The 15,277-nt window shown below is 35.7% G+C and overlaps 1 protein-coding gene across 1 annotated transcript; it reads left to right on the top strand.

Annotated features, from left to right (window-relative positions):
* The first annotated feature begins 12,824 nt into the window (after nt 1–12,824).
* LOC132714339 (neuronal acetylcholine receptor subunit alpha-2-like) lies at nt 12,825–14,727 on the top strand. Its single transcript, XM_060697187.1, has one exon. The coding sequence runs from the start codon at nt 13,095–13,097 to the stop codon at nt 14,235–14,237; it is 1,143 nt and encodes a 380-aa protein (XP_060553170.1). The 5' UTR covers nt 12,825–13,094; the 3' UTR covers nt 14,238–14,727.
* The last annotated feature ends 550 nt before the right edge of the window (nt 14,728–15,277 follow it).

The raw sequence follows: 15,277 nt of genomic DNA, 5'->3' as shown, positions 1-15,277 counted from the left end.
AAACTTGATCACCTTTGTTTAATTTCACAGCTCTAACCTTCTTGTCATAATAATACTTCTGTTTCGTCTTCGCTTTTCCAACACAAGTCTCCACTATTTCTTGTATTCACTTGTACTTTTTTCTTCTCGTGCTTCTCCAGCTAATTCAAACATGGCGTCTATGGGGAGTTTTGGCTTTCTCAAAAACATCAGCTCAATCACTATCACTATCACTGCAATTCTCCATTTACTAAAAATTGGATCTTCCATCTGTTCACGCCTGATTTCCCTCATCTCAATTTGAACCATTGGTGTTCCGGGATCTTCTGTCATTTCAACCAAGTTCAGATTCATTGCTGGTAAAGCGTCAATTAATGGCTGCGATGTCATCAGTGCACTACAAATTGTCCTAACCACCTCTGTATCCATCTTTATTCTCTCTTCTTCTTCATCATCATCAACCTTTTGATAGGGATATAGACTTAGAGCATCTGCATCTACATTACTAGTACCAGGACGGTAAAGAATTTCGAAGTCGAACTCCCCTAAGGCTGCGGCCCATCGCTGTCCTGTTGCGTCTAATTTCGGAGGAGATGTTAGAATGTGTGTCAAGGGGTTGTTATCGGTATAGCATTTGAAATGTTTTCCTGCTAGGTAACATCTGAACTTGTCGGTTATTGCCCATTTTAAAGCTAAGAATTCGAGCTTGAATGCAGAATACTTCCTTTCTGATTTAGATAGTGAACGGCTGGCATAAGCAACCACACGCTTACGATCTCCATCTTGTTGGTAAAGAATCGCACCAAGACCAAGGATCGAAGCATCTGTATGAAGTTCGAACGGCTTGTCGAAGTCAGGGTAGGCGAGTATTGGCGGAGATGACAGGATAACCTTCAACTTATCAAAAATCTCTTGCTCGTGTTCTGTCCAGTTCCATACCTTGGTGTTTTCTTTTCGTCTTGGACCTTTCTTTGTAGATGGATGTGGGATAAGTTCCGCTAGAGGACGTGTTATTTTTGCGAAGTCTTTAATGAACCTCCTGTAATATCCAGCAAAGGCTAAAAAAGAATGTAATTCCTCTGGTGTTGATGGTGTTGGCCAATTTCTTACCTTGTCAATCTTAGAGGGGTCTGTCTCTATACCATCCTTGCTGACAACATGTCCAAGAAAGTTAACTCTTTCCTTGAAAAAGAAACACTTCTCTGGTGCAAGTTTCAGATCACATTCCTTCAATCTAGTCAATATTTGGTCCAATCTTTCAAGGTGATCCTCAAATGTGTTACTGTAAACTATCAAGTCATCCAGATGAATTATACAAGTTTTCAAGTTCATATTGTAATGCCCTAGAAATTTTACCTTCTGTGATTTCACTGGATTTCAGTCTTGTTTATTTCTACTTTCACTTTCATTTTGTGAAGCTTTTACTGACGACAACACAGTAAATGATTTAATCATGTGGTGTCCTAATGAAACATACAGGACATCAACGTAAATCTACGTATTGTGCCAGCAATTTAATCCTTCCTGATTCTGGAAGATTTTCCCTAAATGTTATCCATGGTAGAATCCTTTGTTTATAATCTGTTTTCGTGACTTCTGTCAAAATAGTTAATTCCTTTATTTCACACTCAAGATGTTAAAGTTTGCATGTATATGATGTAGCCACATTTAATATATAAATCTGTATTATTAATCCATCTGAATTTAATTGTAAACACTGTATATTTATTATAATTTGGAATGCATTTTTCAATGTCGGCCATGTTGGACTATTAATTACGTCTACTGCTATTACGTAGTGAATGCAAGGGATAGTTCTTTATCCGATGATGATAATTTGTTAACTTATATTGACACTTCGAAAATGTAATATTTTAATGTGATTATTCTTATTATAAGTTTTGATGTACGAGTATATTTTGTTGATTAGGTGCCTATTTTTGGCGCAGAAGATATCCCACAAAATTATTGTGGAGCCCACAGAAAAAGCTGTGGAGCGTTCCTTCCACAAGAAAATCTGTGGGACGTCTTCCCACGAGGAAAACTGTGGAGTCCACAAAAATATCTGTGGAGCGTTCTTTCCACAAAGTTGTGGAATGTGTGGGGACTGTGGCATATAAATAGCCAGCTTCCCTTCATTCGGGAGCTTCAACATCCAAAATTAACTTTGTGCACCGTTTTGGCATTTTCTTCAAAATTCTCTATTCTTTGGCATTTATTCGAAATTTTTCTGGCGCACAACATTATTATTAATTTAACTTTGGGATTTAACTATTTTATTAAAGAATTTGACATTTATTCTTGTGAAGTTCAAGTTTTATTTTGATTAGAAACTTTATTGAGGGAATTTGAGATTGTAACCTAAAACAGTATTTTTATGAACGATTTTTGTGACATAATAATAACTTACAGTATGTATATATATTTGCTTGTTTAAACTGTTTAATAAACTTTAGAAACTTTAAAAAGTATTTGTAATTTTTTCCTCCTTAATTATTTTTGCTCAGCGGCCAGTCAACTATCAGTAGCAGACGACGTGAAATCACGGAGAGCAGCCAGAAAAGTTTCTGTCTACATCAAGACTAAAGTTAGTCACGGAGAGCAGTCAAAAGGGATAGCTGTGGCATACTACAGCAGAATACGATACATGACTTCACGTTGAGCAGACTAACAAACAGTACGGGGCAGCATAGAGTTGCAGTCTACAGAGGAGCTGTCAGACAGACAGGGAGCAGAGAGATAGACTACGAAAGATCTGGCCATCAGACTTTAACAAGTCACAGGGAGCAGCTGAAAGCTATAACAGTTTAAGGTCACTACCAAGCGCAGGAGCGTAACATTTTATGGTGGCAGCGGTGGGATCTACTGATTTCCAAGGGTAGATCCAGAGATTCGAACCTGTACTTGGTGCTACCAGAGAGCTTCATTCATCACTATTAGACAGCGACAGCATGGAAAGCCCTAGACCTGTTGACAGCGAGGGAGTGATAAGCTTCAAGGATGGTCAGCAGACAGTAGGAGCGCAGGCCAGGACGCTTGACTTTGAGACGGCCGATGAAATGTCTGATGTGGCTTCAGTGTTGAGTGATGTGTCAATACAGATGAAGAAAAGTGAACATGAGAACACCAATGTGAATGCGGCAATAGAAATATCAGCTGTGATGAGTGGGGTTACAAGCGTATTGCGAGATGTGGTCAAGGAACTTCAAGAGCTGAAGCAGGCCCCTAACAGGCAAGCAAGTGTTGACGACTGCTCACAGCGACAAGATGCACGAGGATCCCGTGCGGAACAAGAAGCGGGGGTATCTTATGGAGTAGGAAGCAGGTATGATGTCCCAAGGAGAGCACCTATAGACTATGGGTATGGTGATCACTGTGATCAGGCATACGTAAGAAGACCTTATGTCAATAGTCATAATAGTCATGCAATTAATGTAAAAATTCCTTCTTTTACAGGCAAAGAAGACTGGACGACGTGGATAGCCGGTTTCGAAGCTGTTGCCTACAGGTATGGCTGGGGACGAGAAGAGAGGTAAGACCAGCTTCTGCCTAGAAAAGAAGGTCCAGCGAGCGAGTTTGTATTTACACAACTGCCTCCAGCTGTCGTTCAGAGCTATGATTACCTGAATGCTGCAGAGCTCAACAGCCGATACAGGAGAATAGAAACTGCGCGATCCTTTGCTGCAAAATTCAGCAACAGAACTCAAGGGAGCGGGGAAACAGTTGAAGAGTATGCGGCGGACCTGAAGAGGTTGTACGAAAAGGCGCATGGCTACAGCGATAGGAGGACAAGGGACGAGGATCTGGTTAGAAGATGCCTTGACGGGCTCAGAGACGAAGAAATGAAATTTTTAATAGAATATCATAAAGAGCCTTCAAATATCGATGAGGCAGTTTTTCATGCAGTCAACTTAATACAAACTAGGTATGACTCAAGACATGACAGACGAAACCGACATGCACAACAGTTATATCAAATATTTGAACCAGACCTATTGCAACATGAAAGGGTAAGGACGATGTCAGCATACCAGAACATGGAAGACAACAAAAGTGAGGAGAAAAATCATGGGTTCAAGGTGCTGGACCAAATCCTCGAGAGGCTATCTAAGCTAGAGAAGGCCGAAGAATCTGAGAAGACAGAATCAAGCAAAAGGTCAGGTAAAAGAGAAGTTGAATGCTTCAGCTGTGTTGAAATGGGACATTTTGCAAGGGATTGTCAGAAAAGGCGACCTAATGACATAAGGCATGTCGATATTACAGACAATGGGACCATCTCTTGGGGACAAAGAGAGGTCCAGATAAATCAATGTAAACAGGCCAATATAAAGTTATCTAAGGATATTCAAGATGTAAAGGGATGCAGAGCAATTGGCAGGAAATCATCAGCATTAGGATCTGAGGGCGGCACGAATAGCTATGTCAGCGAAGAACCATTGATGTTTACAGTGAGCACTGGGGCATCATAGACTATACTTTCATCAAGGGTGTATGGGAGATTAAGTAATGATGAGTGCTTACAATCGGAAAGTTTTTGTTGTCCAATTAGAGTCAAGGACTCTCAGGTTGGAAACAAAAACATACAGAGACTTAGTATTCAGTTGGGGAACTGAAAATGGTTAGGGACATAGCTATTGCAGATATTGAAGAGGACGGTATCCTCGGCCGAGATATCCTAGTTGCTGATGAGTTGGGTCCTGCTGAATTCCTTTTTAGTAGAGGTATAATGGTACTAGGTGGTACAAAGATACCATGTTATGAAACCACAGGGTCATGTGGAAATTTTGAACTATCAGTTTCAGGTACTTTTAGTGTATGTGCTAACTTATCAACTGTAGGAGATGTTAGCAGACATGAAATAGATATGCATCTTTGTGACATAAGGTTAGCAGACCCATGTTATAAACCTTGAAACCAAGGGGGAGTCACATAAGCAGTGAATATAGGGAATGCTGTTTGTTCAAGTTTGAGCCCCACAGATCAACCCACCTCGAACGTCCGGTTGGTTTTCGATGGCCAATCAGTTGGGGAACTTCAACTTAGAAAGTGGTCAGAGGCGAGCAATGTTAGAGCACTGCAAATGGAAGCTGCAGTTGGCTTTGATTATTTGGGTGAATAGAAGGCATCAGCTTTGGTAAATGCCACAGAGTGCACCCCAAAGCATGGGATGCTTGTTGGTGATAAAGTAAATTAAGCCCATAGGTGCAAGCCTCCAAGACATAAAGGTAAAACTCTTTTTAAATGCCCAAATTGGCTTTCGAAGGAAGAAACAACTTTTGATTCAGAAGTGATTTACCAAAAGGGATAAGGTTACGTAGATGCCAACACAGAAAGCATGCATTTTGCTTCCTTAAATTGGCTAACCAGAATCAGCAGCATTGCATGGATAGTAAGGAGAAGCTTATAGATGTGAAATTGGAAAATATCACCTTTGATCCTGGCGGCGAAGCGTTTCGAACACTGATTATGAGCAGGATGAGCAGACAATCTATGAGCAGGATGAGCAGACTATCTATGAGCAGGATGAGCAGACAATCTATAAGCAGGATGAGCAGAAATCAATGAGTAGGATGAGAAAGCTATCGATGAACAGAATGAGAAGACAGTTGACAAACATATGTGGTTACAAAATTCATTATTAAAATATTAAATGCTTGTTTAATTGTTAAGATCTTAAGTTAAGACTAAGTTCTTAATGTTTGAGAAGTCTGTAAAATGTCTTTGCATTAGGCATCTGATAAGTTTGCATTTTAAGGTACTCATCAATCTTTGTATTAATGTAATTAATTAACTAACGAAAAATATTTATTGTCATATGTGAAAAATGTATATATGGCAACAGGAGTTTTGCCATGGAAAACCGGGGGGTAATGTAATGCCCTAGAAATTTTACCTTTTGTGATTTCACTGGATTTGAGTCTTGTTTATATCTACTTTCACTTTCATTTTGTGAAGCTTTTACTGGCGACAACACAGTAAATCATGTGGTGTCCTAATGAAACATACAGGACATCAACGTAAATCTACGTATTGTGCCAGCAATTTAATCCTTTCTGATTCTGGAAGATTTTCCCCTAAATGTTATCCATGGTAGAATCCTGTGTTTAATAATCTGTTTTCGCTGAATTCTGTCAAAAATAGTTAAATTCCTTTATTTCACACTCAAGATGTTATAGTTTGCATGTATATGATGCAGCCACATTTAATATATAAATCTGCATTATTAATCCATCTGAATTTTAATTGTAAACACTGTATATTTATGATAATTTTTATTGCATATTTTCAATGTCGGCCAGGTTTGGACTATTAATTACGTCTACTGCTATTACGTAGTGAATGCAAGGGATAGTTCTTTTTTTCCGATGATGATAATTTGTTAAACTTATATTGACACTTCGAAAATGTAATATTTTAATGTGATTATTCTTATTATAAGTTTTGAATGTATATATTTTGTTTATTAGGTGCCTATTTTTGGCGCAGAAGAATATCCCACACAATTATTGTGGAGCCCACAGAAAAAGCTGTGGAGCGTTCCTTCCTCAAGAAAATCTGTGGGACGTCTTCCCACGAGGAAAACTGTGGAGTCCACAAAAATATCTGTGGAGCGTTCTTTCCACAAAGTTGTGGAATGTGTGGGGACTGTGGCATATAAATAGCCAGATTGACTTCATTCGGGAGCTTCAACATCCAAAATTCACTTTGTGCACCGTTTTGGCATTTTCTTCAAATTTCTCTATACCTTGGCATTTATTCGATTTTTTTCTGGTGCACAACATTTTTATTAATTTAACTTTGGGATTTAACTATTTTATAAAAGAATTTGACATTTATTATTGTGAAGTTCAAGTTTTATTTTGATTAGAAACTTTATTGAGGGAATTTGAGATTGTAACCTAAAACAGTATTTTTATGAACGATTTTTGTAACATAATAATAACTTACAGTTAATATATATTTTTGCTTGTTTAAACTGTTTAATAAACTTTAGAAACTTTAAAAAGTATTTGTATTTTTCCCTCGTTAATTATTTTTTGCTCAGCGGCCAGTCAACTATCAGTAGCAGACGACGTGAAATCACGGAGAGCAGCCAGAAAAGTTTCTGTCTACATCAAGACTAAAGTTAGTCACGGAGAGCAGTCAAAAGGGATAGCTGTGGCATACTACAGCAGAATACGATACATGACTTCACGTTGAGCAGACTAACAAACAGTACGGGGCAGCATAGAGTTGCAGTCTACAGAGGAGCTGTCAGACAGACAGGGAGCAGAGAGATAGACTACGAAAGATCTGGCCATCAGACTTTAACAAGTCACAGGGAGCAGCTGAAAGCTATAACAGTTTAAGGTCAATACCAAGCGCAGGAGCGTAACAATATCCCCTAAACAATCCTCCATGAGACGTTGATATGTTGCTGGGCTATTAGTAAGTCCGAAAGGCATCTTATTATATTCGTACAATCCCAATGGTCCAACTGTGAAACTTGTCCGCTCTTTATGTGACTCTTCCACCTCTACTTGATGCATACGCTCTTCATGCCATGCAGAGAGTCAAGTAATTCCTCGATTCTCGTTAAGACATAAGAATCCTTGACAGTTCTTTCATTGATCTTGCGATAATCAACGCATAGTCTGATCTTTCCATTCTTCTTTCTCACTAAGACTATTGGTTATGCGAAAGGGGATTTGGATGGTCGTATCACTCCGCAGGACATCAGTTGTTCTAGGTGGGCCCTTATTTCATCTACCATAAAGGGTGGAATCCTTCGGTGTCTCTGTTTGAAGGGAGTAGGATCTATCAGGTCAATCCTATGCTTTATCCAGTTGCATTGTCCTATATCTGTATCGCTTGTGCTGAATATGTCTCTATGCTTCATCAGTAAATCTCGAAGTTTTCTTGTTGTGGCTTGTCGAGAATGTTCTCTTGATCTATGTTCAAGTCTGTAACTATTTTCTTTCTTTTCTTCTCTAACTCTTCTTCTTCTACACTTTCTATAACTTCATCTGAAATCAATTACAGTACCAACAGAAAATATATGGGTTCCTGATATTGCCCATCAAGACACATTTGGAACGATATTTTATTCGGTGAAAATGAATGGAAGGACACGGTTAACCGTAAAGGTCGCGTAACGATCTAGGGTGAGATTTATAAACTGTTTCTCAAGAAATTTCCAATTGACAAACAAACATGTTCACATGATTTACTTTCATGAACTCGTTCTTCGTCATTTATTCGACTTGTGAACTCGAACGCCGATTGAAGACCTCTAGATCACAGCATCTTAGAAAAACGAGAACGGTCTCTTCAAAACGTCAAAGTTATAAAAGAAACTAAGATAGTTGATACGGAGAAATGGGACCACGTGATTTGTGTTCTAGAAATCGAAAGAAAGCCATATTTTCATATGTTAAACAGTCGCCTACCTGTATGTTGATATCGATATTAGACGTGATGTGCTTTGTGTTACCTTCACAATCTTCTGACTTTAACTGTTTTCTTATCGTTAATAAGCAACACATTACCTGACTCGTCTGACGATTTTGCTGTCTTGACAATTTTTCTAGATCTGCAGATCCTCGGAAGTGCACTTTCTGTGGTGATGACCACTATATCTTTCTACATGTATTTCAAAAAAACTTACTCTCCTTTTCCAGCGTAGATGATATATTAGGTGAAGCTTTGCAATGTTAAAAGTCGTTCTATGGAACGTTCGGAATTCACATGACAGATGGTTTCGCAATCTGTAGACAGGATATGTATAGTACATGTATTTGCAGCAGTTTAGCACCATGTTCTTATCCGCAGCGATCCATTAAACTCTGCTTAGCAGCCCACGAACATCGATTTTGTGACATTTTCCAAGTCGTGTTTAAGCCAGTATGCTATACTTTGAAGACTAGACAAAATGTTTATAACACTAAAATCAAAATTATTCACAATATATTATTTCATCGCTTAAACTAATTATACTTCATATTATTTGTATAATTTTCCAATAGTATGGTAACGGATTTTAGCATTTCAATCATGATCGATAGAATGAACAAAAGCCTCGAGGACTTTCAGGCTTTTTAATGAGTTATATAAAGGGGTCATACTATGCACGCGCATTCTCAAAATTCTGATACCGCGAACACTTTTTCAACCGGTATATTGAACAAAAACGAGTCATGTTAAGCAATCAGAAAAGAAATGAATTTAATTTCTTTTACAAAGAAGATGTCCTTACTTCTAGTTAATATTCCAAATGCCATGACACAAGTCTTTCGTTTCTCGTCTTTATTTCGCGTTTAATGCGATTTCGATTCTGGATACGGCGTACACCCGGCGTTGAAATGTTACAAAAATTGAGAAATTGTCGACTAAACTGAAAGATTCACACAACTGGATGTTAGTTTATTGCAGAATCTATTTCACAAATATATGGTACACTCAGAAAGGTGAAGGTTGTGAGATTATAAACCAATTTGTTTTTGTATAGTACCACCAATGCTTTCCAGCGTTTTAATTGTAGTAAATTGGCTATAAGACTAATTGCAACATTGATATTCAATTCAATGTTTATTTGACTTAAACAATTTGAAGAAAAAAATGAGCTGCCTTAACTGGGATTTGAACTCCTGACCTCTCGCTTACTAAGCGAGCGCACTAACCGCACGGCCACGGTTAATGGCCCGAAGAAAACCATATCATTCTAAATTAGGATTTGTAACCCTTATTATTTCGTTTTAACACAGATGTAAATAATCATGAAGCTTACTATAAGCATGTGTATCTATAAAGAATAAAACAATACTAGAAATCTTCGACCATTTGGGAACTATTTTGCTTGAAAATTAATGCGCCTGCCATTTGACCATCTTTACGCAGTGATCTCCCCTGAATTTTTCGGCGTTAGTGTACATATAAAGGGAAGTAACCGCTTCAAAAAAGTGGACTACTTTCGGCATTTGCAATTAACATCATCAGGGTCTGAAATATCGCTACCATTATTTGTTTGGTCTGACGACCTAAACAAATAAAAATCAAGATACTGCCTACAATTTATGTGTTAATAATTCTGCCTACAATTTCTTCGAAGCAGTCTAAGTTCAAAATAGGATCAACTGTATTAATTAAAATACATTCTAAAAGCATTCTATGTGTACTTCGGTATTATGCATTAAATTTTTTGATTTTATTTTTATTATTCTTTTTTTTTTTCGTGAAAGAATTTCATCGCTTTTTAGCTGCATAACACTATCAATAATATAAAGAGCATATTTTTGTCTTTCAATAAAAGTCAATATCTTGAAAAAGTCCGAATTAATACTTAAAGATCACTCTTTTGGACAGAAAGGAGAAGAAAACTCGATATATTGTCTCACTTCATAATAGGCCCATGAGTTTATAAACAGGCTTTATCAAACGGAGCCTGAAACATTTTCAAAAAAGTAGATAAAAAATATGGAAATTGGGTGTTCCATCGGACGCAATGAAAACAACAATGATATATGAAAATTGTAGACCCGGTTCGATTGCGTTTGTTCACAAATTCAACATATTTCATGCCCCTTCAGCACCAGCTGAAGCAGTATTTAATCTTCATTGTAAACCTGGACTGAGCAGTAAAGTGTATTTCATCATGACCTTAAACTTACCAAAAGACTTTAAATCTTTTATACTTTAACATGTTTAAAGAACCTTATTCCTCAAAGTACAACCTTTATAAATAGAGAGTATAACCTTAATAAATGAATGAATGATTTTTTACTAGAGACCACTCAAAGAAAAAGACATATTTAACTGCTCATTAGAGACCCTAAAGCTAGTGCTATAATTGTGAACATGACGTAGGGCTGCTTTGCCGGTTATAAACTAGCTTAGGCCCTTTGTACAAATTATTTGGTAGATTGTTGGGTTTAAATTGGTGAAGAAAAACTGAAAACAATATAATATTATTATAGATAATTTATTATATATAATATAGAAATGCGTTTATACAAAGTGAGTGAATGTGACGGAATGCCATGATGCATTACCGTCCTAAACATAAAACATGTAAACAAATAACAACAAAAGACATACAATTATACAGTACAGGTTTAACAATATTTAGGGTATTGTATTTTACTTATTTTTAAAGATTAATTTCCATTTTATTAATAACAACATTTTACAAAACAATTACAATTTAACCATATGAAAAACTAGGAAGAAATAACATTACTAACCTGAAAACAATATAATATTATTATAGATAATTTATTATATATAATATAGAAATGCGTTTATACAAAGTGAGTGTATTTGACGGACTGCAATGATGCATTACCGTACCCGTAAATATCACTTTGTATAAACACTTATAAACGGTTAGTACATGTTACTATAGGAATATAATAATGGGATAACGCGACTTTAAGTTATTGAATGACTGATGTAGAGAAGAGAAATATGTTTGACTTAATACGAGACCAAATTTGTATTTAAGGATTAAAGATTGAAAACAACAACGAGTATTTATTTATATTTTATTTATTGATGATTACTACCCTATGACAAATTCCCCCTGCTGGAGTCACAAAAGAAATATTTACTCAAATAAGCAGGTATATCACCTGAATGAATTTAAACATATGACATTAAAATGAGTTTTAAAGTTTACTCCGTTTTCAACTGGTAACCATTTAAAAAAAGAAAATTGGTCTGTACCATCATGTGACTCAAACATTGGAAAATGAAGAAGTTTCTACTTCCAGTCACTGAATTTTTTATCATAATAAAAAAAGTTGAGCAAATAAAATATCTTATTTAGAATATGGCCTACTAACTTGATCAATGTCAGTTATGCCAGCTGTCATACCGTTTGAAAGAAAAAAAACCCAAAAGCTCGGAAACAAGGCAACATTATGTAAATAAGTTATAATTACATATCCTACCTATCACAAGAACTTTGTGTTACATTTTAATTAATCAAGGAGACAAGAAAAAAACAACAACTTATATATGCAATCTAAAAAATAAACATAAAAGATAAAAAATTAAGCATGTTTTCATCAGGATTGGATGTCATTTCTAATTGTCACCATCGTGATTGACTTTATGAATCTTTCATTGAGCGTTTTGATGTTATTTTTATATATTCCATGTACTGTGAATGTTGTGACTTTGTGCATAGGTTTATATGCAAAAGTTTGACTATGCAATGTAAAAGAAGTGTCCTATTTATAATAGTTAAACAGAATACACCAAAGTTAGTTCAACACGGAACACTCTGCACGGTTATTTTTAGGCCAATACCGTACAAAACATTTTGCATCGACGTATAAAGAATACAACAATTAAATTTAACCGTTAAATGATATTTTAAAGTAGATTATAATATTTATCTAGGTATTTTGAATCCAACAACTTCTATTAAAGAAATTCAAAACGGTAAGCACAAGTACCACAAACCCGACAAGAAAGTTGAGCTGAATCAAAAATTGAAAAAAAAAACCCTCTAGATTACCAAATTCCTTTCAGTAATTCTACATATTATACGTGTATATCAATGGAGCAAATCAATAAAACGATATTACAGTTTATAATGTCCATCGTTGATCCTCATCAGTTAAATAAAATGCGTAACAGTAACAATGTAATAATTTAGATCTGAATATTTTATATCAAAATCTAATATCATAAATATCATGTCTGTAAGGCATTATTTATTTATTGAAAATAAAAATTAATATTTCAACAAAATGTCGTTATTGTTATCTAAATTGTCTATTACGATTCAGTATGCGATTTGATATTTTGTGAATGTGAGCTTAGATTCGTTACAAACATGTTTGTTTAAATACATATTTTATAATACAAACAGGCTCGGATTAACATTTCTACAGAAAATCATTTCCATTGTGTTATATAAGTTTCAAGCACCGAAGATATTTTTTCGCTGTAATATATTACTACAATGCATTTATCGGTATTACCGACCAAATAAAACTATATAAATACTTACAAGTATGGAATTTTACGCATTATAATTCATTGGCTGTCTGGCAAATGACACGTATGATGTAATGTTTGCCACAGTATTTAAACACATAACCTTTTAGAATTTATCGGAGAATGCAAAAATGAACCCGTTTCGTGCAGTAATTTGGATATTATTAATATTTGACACAAGAGTGGAGCTTAATGAAATGAACGTTCACAGGATTATTTTCAGCGGAAATTACAGCAAAGACGCTTGTCCTAAAAAGAATGCAACAGAGGCACTTTATGTTTACATGTACTTAGTGATTTACTCTGTTCAAGACATTGATGAAAAACATCAGTCAATATCAATAAGAACAGTACTAGATATTCAATGGAAAGATGAATTCCTGACATGGAATCCTGATGATTTCGATGGTGTCAAATCAATCACTGTTCCAGGTGATAAAATATGGGTTCCTGACATAGTAATGCAAGACACTTTTGAGTCGGTTTTTGATTCAATTGATAAAAATGGTAGGGCAATACTTAACTACGATGGTCATGTAACAATTTGGCCAGGAGGCCTATTCAAAGTTGCGTGTAAAATATCTATTAAAAAATTTCCGTTTGACAAACAAACATGTCCGCTTGATTTTCTTTCATGGACTCGTCCTTCAAATTCGATCCGACTAAAAAACTCATACGCCGAATGGAGACCACAAGATCACAGCATCTTAGAAAAGGGAGAATGGTATCTTGAAAATGTGAGAATAATTAACCAAACTAAAATATTCGATGGCATGAACTGGGATCACGTGTTGTTCTTAATTGATGTTAGGAGGAAACCTCTTTTCCATGTTGTTAATGTTATCATCCCTGTTATGTTAATATCAATATTGGACGTTATGTGTTTTGTATTACCGTCAGAGTCAGGAGAACGGGTGGGATTGTCGATCTCTATTTTCCTGACGTTAACTGTTTTCTTATCTGCTGTAACAAGTACATTACCCGAATCATCAGACGAAGTAGCAATTTTCTCTTTATTTCTCGGTTTTCAAGTTTTAGGAAGTGCACTGTCGGTTATTATGACAAACATTTCATTGTTTTTATACTTTAAAGATAAACAAGAAACATTATCGTTAATGGCAATGTATTTGGTGAAATTATTTTTCATGGAAAACAAGTGTAGAAATGTTACATGGCACACTGTATCACGGGCTTTGGACAGACTTTGTCTTGTTTTTGCAGCTATTTGGCATACAGTACTAATATCGAGCTTTTTAATTGCAGTTTATCAATAATGATTAAGAATCTAAACATTATAACTACTTTGTGGGTTGCAAATTAAAAATACACCTTAATTTTATAGAAAACACAATACAATTCGTTACATTTCTCATGTAAACATATTTAAAAAAAAAAGTACATGTAATTGAATCAGGACATTGCCTAGGTAACACAAAGGGATCTTGATACTATCAACATGTACTGTACACTTAAACTTTTTATTATCAAATTATTTGAAATGTAATTGAAAAGAGTGTAACAACTATCCATTACCAGAGGGCATGGACCCAAACAAAAACCCGAGACACATTTGTCTGTGTTTATTTACTTTTTAATAAAATCTTAAACTAGAGATAAACAAGGTAGAGCAACATTTTCGATGTAGTCCCCACAATATTCTTTCGCACACTAAGTCTTTTGCAATTTATAATATCAATGTGTTTATAATAATATTTAATAATAATAATAAGTTTAACAATAAATAGACAATTACTAGTAACTATATAAATCAATGGAGGAGAAATAGCCGAGTTTTTGTTTTCTTGCGTATAGTACATTCTTTCTTGTGTCTTCTAATGCATATATACATTCTTGTTATCTTTTTGTGTCGCCTCTACGGAGTAGTGGCGACATATAGGGATCACTTCTCCGTCGTCTGTCTGTCCGTCTGTCTGTCCGTCTGTCCGTCACAAAACTTGTCCGGACTACTCCTCATAAACTACTGGTGCAATTTCATCCAAACTTTACAGGAATGATTAGTACCAAGTCTAGTTGTGCATAATGTCAGCATTATCCGGTTCAATGATTTTTGTCAGAGTTATGGCCCTTTAATTATTTTTATTTCTAAAGTTCGTCCGTACTACTTCTCTTATACCACTAATGCAATTTCAATGAAACTTTACAGGATTGATCTGTAGCTCAAGTCCTTGCGCATATTGCACGGGTTTTCCGGTTGAATGATTTTTGACCGAGTTATGTCCCTTTGATAAAAAGGTGTGTTTTTTCTGTGTGTTGCCAGAAACACAAAAGCTTGTCCGGACTACTCCTCATAAAC

Source organism: Ruditapes philippinarum, unplaced genomic scaffold, assembly GCF_026571515.1.
Source record: "Ruditapes philippinarum isolate M1 unplaced genomic scaffold, ASM2657151v2 ctg2827_1_1_1_1, whole genome shotgun sequence".
NCBI classification, from domain to species: Eukaryota; Metazoa; Mollusca; class Bivalvia; order Venerida; family Veneridae; genus Ruditapes; species Ruditapes philippinarum.
The sequence above is the reverse complement of the archived record's forward strand: the minus strand, read 5'-3'. Positions and strand labels throughout refer to the sequence as shown.